Source organism: Mobula birostris, chromosome 2 (genome assembly GCF_030028105.1).
Source record: "Mobula birostris isolate sMobBir1 chromosome 2, sMobBir1.hap1, whole genome shotgun sequence".
NCBI classification, from domain to species: Eukaryota; Metazoa; Chordata; class Chondrichthyes; order Myliobatiformes; family Myliobatidae; genus Mobula; species Mobula birostris.
The window spans coordinates 68697233-68711869 of record NC_092371.1 but is presented as its reverse complement, the minus strand read 5'-3'; the positions used below and the strand labels follow the sequence as shown (position 1 = coordinate 68711869).

Below are 14637 nucleotides of genomic sequence, written 5' to 3'. Positions count from 1 at the left end.
TACGTACCAGGCCCTTCAAGCCTGCTGCACCGTTCAAAATGATCAAGTGTGCTGTCCTGAACTCCTCTTCCTGTGCCATTTATCCATAATCATCAACTCCTCACTCATTCTTTCAAATATTTATCTATCACTACTTCAGATCAGTATAATGATATGTCTTCCAGCAGCTTGGAGGCAAAGAATTCCAGAAATTCACTTACTTCTGCGAGAGGAAATTTCAATGCACATCACTTTTAAACGACCAGTCCCTTATTTCGCAGCTAATTAACCCTGTTTGTAACTCTCTCACTAGAGAAAACATCACAACATCTACCCTGTTTAAACCCCCTTGGGATCTTGTATGCTTGAATAAATGTTATCCCTCGTGCTTCTAAACTGCAAAGCGTATACATCCAAGCTCTTTAGCCTCCGTTGAAAGGACATCTCTTTCATCCCAGAAATTGTCCTCTTTTAGATTTCCTCTAGTGCTTCTATATCCATTTTAGGTAAGGGAACCAAAATTGCACAGTATTCCAGATGTGACCTCTTCAACACCCTGTAATAAAACCTCCTTATTTATAATTTCTTTGTAATGAAGTCTAACATGCTGTTTGCCTTTCTTGCTTCTTGTTGGACCTGCTTGCTTTCTTTCTATGATTTTCTTTGCACAAGAACACCTGGATTTCTTCTGAACTTCTTCCATTTGTAATTATTCCCTGTTCAGATGCTAATCTGCCTTTGACCCCAATTACACAAGTGAATGACATCACGCTTCCCCACATTAAAATCCATTTGCTATACTTTTGCCAAATCACTCATATACTCCATCTGTATAATGTCACAGTATCAAAATGTCCTCATCATAATATACTCATTACCATACACTCATCCACTTGCTTTCATATCATCGGCAAAGTTAGAAACCTTTCATTTTTATCCCCTTCTCCAAGTCATGAATGTAAATAGTAAAGAGTTGAGGGCCAAGAACTGACATACTCCACTAGTTATATCCCCCTAGCTAGAAAAGGACTCATTCGTGTATGTAACAGCCAGTTTTCGATCCATGCCAACGTGCTTCCTCCAATATCATAGTCCCTTTAAAGTCTGCAGCAGCCAATAATGTGGCACTTTGTGAAATGCCTTTTGGAAATTTAAATACACTTTTGCTCTATCATCTCTCCCTGCCGCATCCTCAAAACATTCAAGCATGTTTGTCGAACATGATTTGCCTTTCATAAAACCATGTAGACTCGGTTTGATTATATTCAGTTTTCCTAAATAATTAGCTATTTCCTCTGATTATTGATTTTAGCATTTCACTAGCAATCGATTTTAGTTCTCTTTCTCTATCTTAGTTCCTTTATGATCAAAAGAGTCACATTAGTTGTTTTCTACTCTTCTGGTACCTTACCGAAATTTAGCAAACTTTGGAAAAAAATGATAACGATCTATCTTTAAGCTACTCTTTAGAAATAATTTGGAAGGCATAAATCTATTTTGAAGTCCTAAACAAATTGCTGAATTTCAGTTTATATTTCCAATACATTTCAGGCACAGAATAATGATATTTTAAAAAATACAAAATGCCTTGATGGTCTCGTTGTTTGACTTGGTTGGTTTCAACCCTGAAGGCCCTAGGTCCATGGACAGAAACGTTTAGATACTGTTTAAGTGAACTACTTAATAATTGCCAGGCTAAACTTCAAAGCATTCCTATTTTTGTATGTTGTATTTGCTACAGACGGTGGCTGCATTTGCAGTTTCTGCTGTCGCCTCGCAATGGGAAAGGACTGGTAAACCATTCAACCCACTGCTAGGTGAAACCTATGAACTCAGAAGGTGAGATACAAATTGTAAGATTTCATAGATTGACTTCTATTAGTACTTGTTATGTTGCTTTCTTTCCCTCATTTCTGCTACCAATGTAAATGTTGCACTGAAAACAAACATAAATAAATCTTTTTAAATAATAAATAACATTTAGTACCTCTTTTATATAAAAGTGGTGCTAGCCAAGTTAAAAAAAAAACAAGATCTTGAGGGTCTAGGATGAAGTGAGGAGAAATTTTTGATTATGTGGTAACCTGCAACTGTGGTAACTGCTTAAATGAAAAGTGACCATTTAAGATGGAGATGATGAGAAATGTTTTGAGGGTCTTTCAAACTCATATTGAACAGCAAAACAGTTGTGAAGTCCAAGTAGTTCCTCTCCTCTCCTAAATTGTATAGCTGTGTCTTCTTATGTAGGTGGTAGTGTTGGCTTTGTATGTTGGTGTAGCTGGGAAGTGAGGCAGTATTGTCGGAAGTATTTGGCTGACAATGGCTGTGTTGAACCTGAGCCTAGAGTTTGCAATGTTAATGGCTAGGGACCTTCTGAATGTTCCTGGGTGGTTGATGAATGAAGTTTAAAGGTTACAATGAGAGCATAAGCAGTTTTCCTGTGTTTCATTTGCTAAGGCTTCTCATTGCAAAATATGATATTTCCTATCATGCAGCGAATTCTAATGCTGTTCTCCACATTGGAATTGTCATATTTGAAGATAGCTACTACTTTCAGAAATCTTTGTCCACATTGTGAAGTTCTTTTCATAATGATCTGTTTCGGTGATGGTCTTTTTGTTCCTTTTATTACCCATGTCCAAGCTCAATTAGATCGTTATTCCAAATAATCCTGGCCTAGTCATCAAGCTTGGGCTCAGTTGCCAACTTGACATGACCTCAGGTTTTTCAAGTTTGTGAACCTCCATACATCGTTCATTGCTTACGTGGGTTGTTACACCCCAAGAGCAACTGATATAGTCTATGGCAATCTTGATGTTGTACTACTAATCTTTCTACTAAAAACTGTTATTTTTGTTGTTTTGATTCTGAAATGAATGCCTTGATATGCAATGCACGCATTCAACCTTGAATGTGGTGATAGTCCCATAGCCCTAAGATATTATCAGCACATCTTTTAACCGCATATCCCATATCAAGAACTTGTCTACGTTAAAGATATTCAAAGACACCACCTCACTATACTGGTACATGTGTGTGTACATGTACTTGTGCAGATGACAATGCTCTGAGAGAAGAGGTTCTGTTGTAAGTGGTGAATCTTTTTAACAGATCCCGAGTTTAAGTTTCACCCACAAGTCAGAACATCTTCATATTCATCGAGTCCAAATGTTTTTTTGTGAGAAAAGCTAAATTGAAGTCACTCTCTTAAAGGATGTTACAGTGAAAATTTGAAATCAATGACACATTGACTTCTACCATCAGGATCAATATTTGTTTTATTTTGTTTCATATCATTTGTAATGCTTCACCCTCTTAATATTGGTACAGTTAAAGTTTTTCACATATTTTTCTTTACTAGTTGATTTTCTAAGTATTTATCTGGTGGTTGTAGACCGTAGATTGGATAATTTTTTGTTAGAGTTGAACTACAATGTAATACAATCTTAAAATTTGATCTACTTACTGAAAAGGTTTCAAACTGAAAAAAGTTTAAACAAGAACGGGTTTATTGTGAAGTATTTTGGGATGTTTTGAGGAACATCTTAAATGTAAATTTCTCCCTTTCTCCCAATAATATCTGATGATTTGATTCCTATAATCTATTACAGTTATGTTGAGTTTTACCATATGTAGGTTTTAAATAACAATGCTATTATTTTTTACAATGTGAAATACATTTGTTATCATTTTTGTTTTGGTAGGGACGATCTTGGATTTAGACTTGTATCTGAACAGGTTAGCCATCACCCGCCAATCAGTGCATTTTACTCAGAAGGCATCAATAAGGATTTTGTTTTCCATGGTTCCATTTATCCAAAGCTTAAATTTTGGGGAAAGAGTGTTGAAGCAGAACCACGAGGAACTATTACATTAGAACTTAAAAAGTAAGTATATTTATAACTTATTTTTCTATCATGTTGTATCCAGTTTCAAGTAAGTGAATGAAATGTCTGTTGTTAGTGCCTGAATTATAAATTGTGTGTCTTAAGCTGGTCTTGATGACTTAATGAGCATCAAATTTTAACTGTCAAGGGAATTTCTGTGGCTGGCCATAACGTCATACCAAATTCATCTTTTGTTAAAATCATCCCGTAGTTAATTTTTTAATGCATGTTGCAGTCAGCTGTTATGAAAATACGTTAACATTGTAACTTTCATTTGCGTAAATTACCATTCTGTAGTTTCTTTGAGTTCTTTTTCCCCTTTTAATAATCAGATTTAGCAAAGAGAAGTTCAGTGGTTTATCTAGATTTACGTAACGCCTCCCTTGACATTTCTTTCCAGCATATTGCATCCATTCTTTATCCCTTGCTATAGAAATTCATGCAGATCTTTTTGAACATTAAGTCTCTAGTATTTTGGTTGGTTATCAAATTTATCATTATTGCCTTATTGAGTTTAAAAATAATGTACATTTCCTCTTTTGTCACCCTTAATGAAGCAATGCTCCCTTCCTCTCTATTCCTGTTGCCTATAAAGCACAGGTTTCCAGCCTTTTTTTTCATGCCTTGGACCCCTACCATTAACCAAGGGATCCGTGGACCTCAGGTTGGGATCCCCTGCCATAAAGAATTCAACTGGAGTTAAAATACCGATTCTAATAACCTTAGGCAAAATTAACTTTTTAAACTCTTTTATCCAGATACAGAATTCCAGATGAGCAGTTTTTTTTCATAATTCAGCTCTTTTGGGATGCAGGGATACATGGAAAACACAGTTCAGGCAATATACCTATCTGCTGCAATCTTGACTGTGCTTAGGTAGTCATTTAGAGACTCTGTGTTGTCTTGTGATCTGATGCAGGGCACCTTGTTGTACAATTGACAACAGCAAAATACTGTTTAACTTATAATTTTAATTATTTCAGTTTACTCCGATATAATCATCTTTGTGCCTTATGATTCTAATTTGCATAAAGTTTCATGATTTCTGTGTAAAACTGCTATTTCTGTACTGCTGTGATTGTCCTGTATTTTCCTGCAATAGTGTGCAGTAATGTGAAAGTTCTTACCATTGTCAATATGAACTTTGCTATACAGTATTGGAGCATCTATACTTGCAGTTTCCCACAATCACAGTTGGAAAACTGTTCCCTGAACTTGTGCCACACTGGAAGCATTTTCATCATTTCTTTCCTTTCAATGGAGAGGAAATAAACTACAAAAGGTGGGAGGGGGAGGGGGTAAATTTCTGTGAAGATTTTGCTAACTGTATCATAAATTTAAACCAAATGCTTCACGTGTTTCAAATGAAAGTTGCTGACCAACTTCAAAGACGGCAATTGGAAAAGGTTGCTGTGCAGGATACTTATTGGCTTTTCATTTCTATTCATTTCAAAAGTAAAGCCCTGGAGTTTGTTTATTATTATGACCTCCTTAAGACACCCAGCGCTACTTTGCAGTAGCATGTACCAGTATCTGTAGATACACCTGCTCTTCTGCCCTATTTACAAAGTTGCAAGTAACATTGCCACAATAAATCTCACAGGATTCCACTGTTGCATGCTCGTGGTTCCCTGGATATGGTGTCTACCTCAATTTGCCTAATACATGAATAAGAAATGTGTAAGTCCTTCTATTATTCAGCAGTATTTGCTGATCCTTAACACTCAAAAGATTATGACAAACTATTTGCAGTGAATATTTACTTCTGTGGCACCATCACCACCTCTACTGAATAGTGTCTGTTAGTCATTCCCAGACTGAACTCTCTTTGCTGTTCTGAAAGTTTGACTGAGCACTTTAGTTGAAAGTTGAACATGTGTAAGTTGATGAATATTTTCTGTACCTGGAACAGACCCAAGCATACAATTTCCTATGTTACGCTATTTTTGAAGCATTGTCAGAATTCTTCTGAGGCATGATGTAATTGGGCATCTTCACTGGGCTCACCTGAGCAGGTCTGAACATGATTTTGGAAACCCAACTCAAGTAAATTTTCTGTATTTTACTCCCTTAGGGCTTCTAACATTAATTGAATGACTTTAACAGTGCCAAATCTGATTAGATTCACTCTTGGATATAGCTGTTAATTTTCTCGCACATTCCACGATGACACAGCACAGCAAGCATTAAGGGCTTTGGGCTTTAAGCTTTTTTCAGTATTCATTTCTTAAGGAGCTGATTTACGTTGAATACAGTTAATGATGCAGTTGTAGCAATGGACTATTGTATCCCTCTGTATGTTAAAGAATTTTTAAATGAGTATACAATACATCTGCCTAGTTGGCATCTCAAAAGGAATTTAATAAAATGATGAACAATGACTTGGGAATAAGGAAACAACAGAGGAATTAAGCAACTCCTTTATGAAAGAAGATGCACAAAGTATCTACTGGAAGTATCTGAGAACAAAGCATGCATTGATAGAGAGGAACTGAAGGAAAGTAGTACTATTTATTTTAAATCTGAAGTAAGTGAGACTGAAAGCCAATAAATCCCAAGGATCTAATTGCCTACACTTACTTTGAAAGGTAAAGCTATGAAGATGATAAATGCTGGGAACTCCAACTGGGTCATCTTTAGTAGCTGGGGACTTCAACCAGGCCAACTTGAAGAATCGACTACTAAAATAAAATAAGCACATCTTTTCTGCCAGGGGTACAAAAACCTTTGACCACTGCTACAAAAACATTAAAGGGTCCCTATCATCCATCCTCCACCCGTACATTGGGGAAATCAGATGATTAGGTTGGGTTCTTCCTCCCTGTTTACAAATAACACCAACCAGAAAGCTGTACAGTTTTGGTCCAAGGAAATAGATGAGCTTCTACACCATAGCTTCCAGTTGGTAGACTGGTCCACATACAAAGATTCAATAGCTAATCTAAATGAATATGACACTGTGTGCACAGACTTCTTCAACAAGTCTGTGGACCATTGCATACCAGAGAGATCAATCCAGGTTTCTGATGAACAGAGAGATGCAGTCCCTACTGACGTCTAGGTCTGAGGCATGCAAATCAGATTTACCTGAACTATATAGGAAATCTGGGTATTATCTTCATAAAAGTGTCCTAGAAGTGCCAAGAGATTATTCCAGACCAAAATGGAGTCCTGGATCAGCTGTCATTCGTGGCAAGACTTGAATGCTACAATGGGCTATAAAAATAAGTCAATCATCCCTCCTTGATGAGTTCAATACAGTAATGCATCTTTTGAACAGAACAACGTTGCCTCCCGCCTCAACAGTCTCTGATGCATCATTACCCACAGTCACTATTACAGACGTCAGATTAACCTTCTTGAGAATCTACTGAAACTTACTGTCTCAGATCCTCAGATCCGAAATGGGCCAGCCAGCAGATACTCGCAGTTATCGTTAACTTCTTAATCCAATCACAGGTTTTTGCCTGCATTAAGACTGTAAGTATCTCAGTGCCAAAGAAAATTAAGGTAATTTGCCTTATTGACAGCTGCCCAATGGCTCTGATAGCCATCATCATGAAGAGATTTAAGAGATTTGAGAGACTGGTCATGGCACAGTTCAATTCCAGCCACTTAGGCGATTCTAACATGCTGCAATTTGCCTACCACTGAAAAAGGTCCATAGCAACATTATCTCCTACACTCATCTCTGGTACATCTGGATAACAAAGACACCTACGTCAGAGTCCTTTTTAATAACTACACCACAGTCTTCAATACCATAATTTCAAACAAACTCATCACTAAACTCCTAGACCTGGGACTAATCACCACCTTTTAGTAAAAGGATCCTTGACATCCTGATCAATAGACCACTATTGGTAAGGATAGGTAATGCCACCTCCACTGTGATAATTCACAATATTGGTGCCCTGCAAGCTGTGTCTCTAACCCCTTACTTCACAGACATTCACGACTACATGGCCAGATTCTGCTCTAACTTTGTTTACAAGTTTGAAGGTGATACCACCATATTCAGCAGTAAGATATTCCAACCATTAATCAATAGGCCAGTACTTGGGTTGCTTTCCTTATTTACGTACGCTATCTCATGGTATACCCTCTTTGTTTTACAGTTCTGTCTCTTTAGCTTTAGCTAGAGATTAAATGTCAGAAAATTAAACAACGTCCTTTGGCGTTGTTCCTCTCTAAGTTTCATGTCTCCTTGCTCATGGGACTGCAATCCTATATTTAGGCATCTGTTATCCTCCCTATTATTGTTTGTCTTTTAGGACTAAGTGCTGCTGTTTGGCAAATGTGCGGATGTATATTATGTTTTCTGTATCTGTTATTTAAGATGCAGGAAGAAATTTGATATTTGCCTACACCAGCTGATCCATATAATAAATGTTATGTTTAATTGTAAGAAATAATAGGCATCATTTTCTGATCCTTTCAAAATATCATTGGATTTAATTTCATGACTGAGCCTACATAATTGTAAACATGTTAAATACCTCTTTTAAATAAGCTTAAGATATCTTTGTCCTTATCCTGCAGTTTGTGGAATTATGTGCTTTGCTCATTTGTGTACATGTGGTTATCATGACTGTATGAGAGTACCTTCTCCTATTTTTAGAATAACAAACCACACTTATTTGCTTTTTGTTTACAGGCATAACGAGGCCTATAGTTGGACGAATCCTTCATGTTGTGTACATAATGTAATAATTGGCAAACTGTGGATAGAACAATATGGAACTGTAGAAATTATGAATCACAGGTAAGCTTAGTGAGTTAGTAGTACTGCAGATATTGGAAATTGTAAATAAAGCATTTCAGCCTTGTTAACACATCATTCCTTTTTGCACTACATTTGTAACCTATAGTAATTTTATGTCTTTGCACTGTACTGTCACAAAACAACAAATTTCACATCATATAGGTCAGCAATAATAAATTTGATTTGGAACAAGGGGAAAATTTCTGGTTTGCACTTATTTTTAATATGAAACTGCCAGACCTGCTGATTAACTTGAGCAACGTTGTTTTAATTCCTTCAGGAATAATGTTTTATTTTTCTGTTCTTCATGTTATTTGTCTGGAGGTAATTTTTAGCTCCTTCAGATAATCTTGAGATTTGCTATTGTTAGAATTGTGAAGTCGTCAGTAGATAGCTTTTTAAAAATAATTAAAATTTTCAGAAATGCACCTGCTTAGTATTCATATCACCTACAATTTCTAGATAACTAAGTGATATTTTTGCTACTCATTGATCTTCATTCAGTATGCACACGGTGAAATTCATAGTTTTCCATTTACGATGATACTTCCCAATCTGAGCTTTCTGCTTTAAGTTTGCTTTGCCTCATTAATGAGTCATGTGCATTAATTGAAAAGATAGTCTGACTAAGGTATTGCCACACTGGATATCATTAGCTTTCTGATCATGGATCTCTACTTTAATTTGGATAATCATGGATCACCACAAAATAGGGAAGTGGCTTTTTAACCAACATCAATACAACTTTTAAACAACTGCATTGTGGCAGGTCTATTAGGTTCATTGGGCTAGTCATAGTCATAGCCATACTTTATTAATCCCGGGGGAAATTGGTTTTCGTTACAGTTGCTCCATAAATAGTTAAATAGTAATATGTAAATTATGCCAGTAAATTATGAAATAAGTCCAGGACCAGCCTATTGGCTCAGGATGTCTGACCCTCCAAGGGAGGAGTTGTAAAGTTTGATGGCCACAGGCAGGAATGAGTTCCTAGGAAGTCATAGGAAGTCATTCCTGCCTGTGGCCATCAAACTTTACAACTCCTCCCTTGGAGGGTCAGACATCCTGAGCCAATAGGCTGGTCCTGGACTTATTTCATAATTTACTGGCATAATTTACATATTACTATTTAACTATTTATGGAGCAACTGTAACGAAAACCAATTTCCCCCGGGATTAATAAAGTATGGCTATGACTATGACTATGACTAGCCCAATGAACCTAATAGACCTGCCACAATGCAGTTGTTTAAAAGTTGTATTGATGTTGGTTAAAAAGCCACTTCCCTATTTTGTGGTGATCCAGTGCTGCATCTTGGTGGAATGAGTCTCTGGCTGAATGTACTCCTGTGCCCACCCAGTACATTATGTAGTGGATGGGAGACATTGACCAAGATGGCATGCAACTTAGACAGCATCCTCTTTTCTGATACCACTGTGAGAGAGTCCAGTTCCACCCCCCACAATATCACTGGCCTTACGAATGAGTTTGTTGATTCTGTTGCTGTCTGCTACCCTCAGCCTGCTGCCCCAGCACATAACAGCAAACATGATAGCGCTGGCCACCACAGACTCATAGAACATCCTCAGCATCGTCCGGCAGATGTTAAAGGACCTCAGTCTCCTCAGGAAATAGAGACGGCTCTGACCCTTCTTGTAGACAGCCTCAGTGTTCTTTGACCAGACAAGTTTATTGTCAATTCGTATCCCCAGGTATTTGTAATCCTCCACCATGTCCACACTGACCCCCTGGATGGAAACAGGGGTCACCGGTACCTTAGCTCTCCTCAGGTCTACCACCAGCTCCTTAGTCTTTTTCACATTAAGCTGCAGATAATTCTGCTCACACCATGTGACAAAGTTTCCTGCCGTAGCCCTGTACTCAGCCTCATCTCCCTTGCTGATGAATCCAACTATGGCAGAGTCATCAGAAAACTTCTAAAGATGACAAGACTCCGTGCAGTAGTTGATGTCCGAGGTGTAAATGGTGAAGAGAAAGGGAGACAAGACAGTCCCCTGTGGAGCCCCATTGCTGCTGATCACTCTGTCGGACACACAGTGTTGCAAGCATACGTACTGTGGTCTGCCAGTCAGGTAATCAAGAATCCATGATACCAGGGAAGTATCCACCTGCATCGCTGTCAGCTTCTCCCCCAGCAGAGCAGGGCGGATGGTGTTGAATGCACTGGAGAAGTCAAAAAACATGACCCTCACAGTGCTCACTGGCTTGTCCAGGTGGGCGTAGACACGGTTCAGCAGGAAGACGATGGCATCCTCAACTCCTAGTCGGGGCTGGTAGGCGAACTGGAGGGGATCTAAGTGTGGCCTAACCATAGGCCGGAACAGCTCCAGAACAAGTCTCTCCAGGGTCTTCTTGATGTGGGAGGTCAATGCCACCGGTCTGTAGTCATTGAGGCCACTGGGGCGTGGCGTCTTTGGCACAGGGACGAGGCAAGACGTCTTCCACAATACAGGAACCCTCTGGAGCCTGTAGTTTTAAAGTGGTTTCATTCTCCTCTGGGTCCCTGGATTTTCTTCCTATCCCCTTTTTTGAAATTTAGTTAACGTACTTTTCAACGCGTGACATCCATACCGTAGCATCCTATTGAACCTCATTTCTCATTCTTTTCCCTATGACTTTAAATCTATCTTTTTCAGTTACGTTGTTCTTCTTCAGTTAGAATAGTTTCCCTTTCTATGAAAAGAAATTATTTAACCCATCAAATCCCATATTTACCTCATTTATGGAGAACAATCCAGTTGTTCTATTCTCTTAATGTATTTGTTCTGTCATTGACATATACTGACTCAGGCAGTATCAAATCTTGCAACTGGAGAAAAGTTAATTGATTTAGTTATGACTTGGAGTAGCAGTTGGAAGGATTATTGAAGGAGTCTTTTGGCCAGAAGGTTAGATCTGGGTGGTAACTAATGTGCTTGCATTAAGTGTTGAAGACCCAGTTCAATTAAACCTCTTTTAAACAAGTCATTTGACTGCAGGAAAATTAATGATTAGGAAGGGAAGCATCAGATATAATGTCAGTTGCTGAGGCTTCAATTTCTCTTAATTTTCTCTAACCTCCTGAGCAACCTCCTGGGCCACCTTTCAGGCCCTGGGTGTTTATCCACCTTAATGTACTTTAAGACTGTCCACCTAATTTCCATCTTAAGTGTGCTTAGAATATAGAAGAGTACAGAACATGAACAGGTCCTTTGGCTCACAATGTTGTGGCAATTAATTTTAATTAATAATCAAACACCCAACTAAAATAATCTCTTCTGTGTCGCCATCTCCATATCTTTCCATTTCCCGCACATTCATGTGCCTATTTAAGAACCTCTTGATTACCTCAAATGTAATTGTCTCCACTGCCACCCCAGATTTTTCCATGCACTTGCCACTCTGTGTTGATTTAAAAATCGCGCTGTACATCTCCTTATCCTGTCACCTCAAATGCATCTCCTTTGGGATTAGATTGTTTGGCAGCCCCCTGGAGCAAGGGGTTTAGATGGGGTGGAGTTTGTTAGGTGTGTTCAGGAAGGTTTCCTGACACAATATATAGATAAGCCTACAAGAGGAGAGGCTGTTCTTGATCTGGTATTGTGAAATGAACCTGGTCAGGTGTCAGGTCTCTTAGTGGGAGAGCATTTTGGAGATAGTGATCATAATTCTATCTCCTTTACCATAACATTGGCGAGGGATAGGAACAGACAAGTTAGGAAAGCATTTAATTGGAGTAAGGGGAAATATGAAGCTATCAGGCAGGAACTTGGAAGTATAAATTGGGAACAGATGTTTTCAGGGAAATGTACAGCAGAAATGTGGCAAATATTCAGGGGATATTTGTGTGGCATTCTGCATAGGTATGTTTTAATGAGACAGAGAAAGGGTGGTAGGGTATAGGAACTGTGGTGTGCAAAGGCTGTTGAAAATCTAGTCAAGAAGAAAAGAAAAGCTTATGAAAGGTTCAAAAACCTAGGTAATGACAGAGATCTAGAAGGCTAGCAAGAAGGAGCTTAAGAATGAAATTAGGAGGGCCAGAAGGGGCCATGAGAGGGCCTTGGCAGACAGGATTAAGGAAAACCCCAAGGCATTCTACAAGTATGTGAAGAGCAAAAGGATAAAACGTGAGAGAATGGGACCAATCAAGTGTGACAGTGGAAGTGTGTATGGAACCGGAGGAGATAGCGGAGGTACTTAATGAATACTTTACTTCAGTATTCACTACGGAAAAGGATCTTGGTGATTGTAGGGATGACTTGCAGCGGATTGAAAAGCTTAAGCATATAGACATTAAGCAGGGGGATGTGCTGGAACTTTTGGAAAGCATCAAGGTGGATAAATCTCCGGGACCGGACGAGATGTACCCCAAGCTACTGTGGGAGGAGAAGGAAGAGATCCTCTGGGAATGATCTTTGCATTATCAATGGGGATGGGAGAGGTTCGGAGGATTGGAGGGTTGCAGATGTTGTTCCCTTATTCAAGAAAGGAAGTAGAGATAGCCCAGGAAGTTATAGACCGGTGAGTCTTACTTCAGTGGTTGGTAAGTTGATGGAGAAGATCCTGAGAGGCAGGATTTATGAACATTTGGAGAGGCATAATATGATTAGGAATAGTCAGCATGGCTTTTTCAAAGGCAGGTTGTGCCTTACGAACCTAATTGAATTTTTTGAGGATGTGACTGGATGTAGTGTATACGGATTTCAGCAAGGCATTTGATAAGGTACCCTATGCCAGGCTTATTGAGGAAGTAAGAAGGCATGGGATCCAAGAGGACCTTGCTTTGTGGATCCTGAATTGGCTTGCTCACAGAAGACAAAGAGCGGTTGTAGACTGGTCATATTCTGCATGGAGGCCAGTGACCAGTGGTGTGCCTCAGGGATCTGTTCTGTGACCCCTTTCTCTTTGTGATATTTATAAGTGACCTGGATGAGGAAGTGGCAGGATGGGTTCTTAAATTTGCTGATGACACAAAGGTTGGGGGTGTTGTGGATAGTGTGGAGGGCTGTCAGAGGGTACAGCAGGACAGGATAGGATGCAAAACTGGGCTGAGAAGTGGCAAATGGAGTTCAACCCAGATAAGTGTGAGGTGCTTCATTTTGGTAGGTCAAATATGATGGCAGAATGTAGTATTAATGGTAAGACTCCTGGCAGTGTGGATGATCAGAGGGATCTTGGGGTCCAAGTCCATAGGACACTCAAATGCTGCTGTGCAAGTTGACTCTGTGGTTAAGAAGGCATACGGTGCATTGGCCTTCATCAACCATGGGATTGAGTTTAAGAGCCAAGAGGTAATGTTATAGCTATATAGGACCCTGGTCGGACCCCACTTGGCTTTTGCACAGGGCTGAAATGACTTTCGTGAGTGGGCACAGTTTTAACGTGCTTGGAAGTAGATACAGAGAAGATGTCAGGGGTAAGGTTTTTATGCAGAAAGTGATGAGTGCGTGGAATGGGCTGCTGGCAACGGTGGTGGAGGCGGATACGATAAGGTCTTTTAAGAGACTCCTGAATAGGTACATGGAGCTTAGAAAGATAGAGGGCTGTGGATAACCCGAGGTAATTGCTAAAGTAAGTTAGTGTTCGGCACAGCATTGTGGGCCAAAGGGCCTATACTGTGCTGTAGTTTTTCTATGTTTTAGACATTTCAGCTCCGGGGGGTGGGGGGGAGATACTGGTTGTTTACCTATGCCTTGCATAATCTTATAAACCTCTCTAGGGTCTTTTGGGAGACTCCTGGACAGGTACATGAGCTCAGAAAAATGGAGAGCTATGGGTAAGCGTAGGTAATTTCTAAGGTAAGGACATGTTTGGCACAGCTTTGTGGGCCGAAGGGCCTGTATTGTGCTGTAGGTTTTCTATGTTTCTATCAGATCAATCCTAAGTCTCCACCGCTCCAAAAGAAAATAATCCAAAGTTGTCTGCCTTTCCTTGTAGCATATTCTATCTAACCCAGGTAGGGTAGCATCCTGATAAACCTCTTCTGCACTCTCTCCAAAGCCTTG

The 14637-nt window shown here is 39.3% G+C and overlaps 1 protein-coding gene across 3 annotated transcripts in view; it reads left to right on the top strand.

Annotated features, from left to right (window-relative positions):
- The window catches only part of osbpl2b (oxysterol binding protein-like 2b), a 74345-nt gene that overhangs the window by 36952 nt on the left and 22756 nt on the right, over positions 1–14637 (top strand). For all 3 annotated transcript variants that reach the window (XM_072242392.1, XM_072242399.1, XM_072242407.1), the window contains 3 exons: positions 1721–1818; positions 3684–3866; positions 8524–8631. In XM_072242392.1, coding sequence (XP_072098493.1) covers positions 1721–1818; positions 3684–3866; positions 8524–8631 — 389 coding nt within the window. The remainder of the gene's footprint in view (positions 1–1720; positions 1819–3683; positions 3867–8523; positions 8632–14637) is intronic.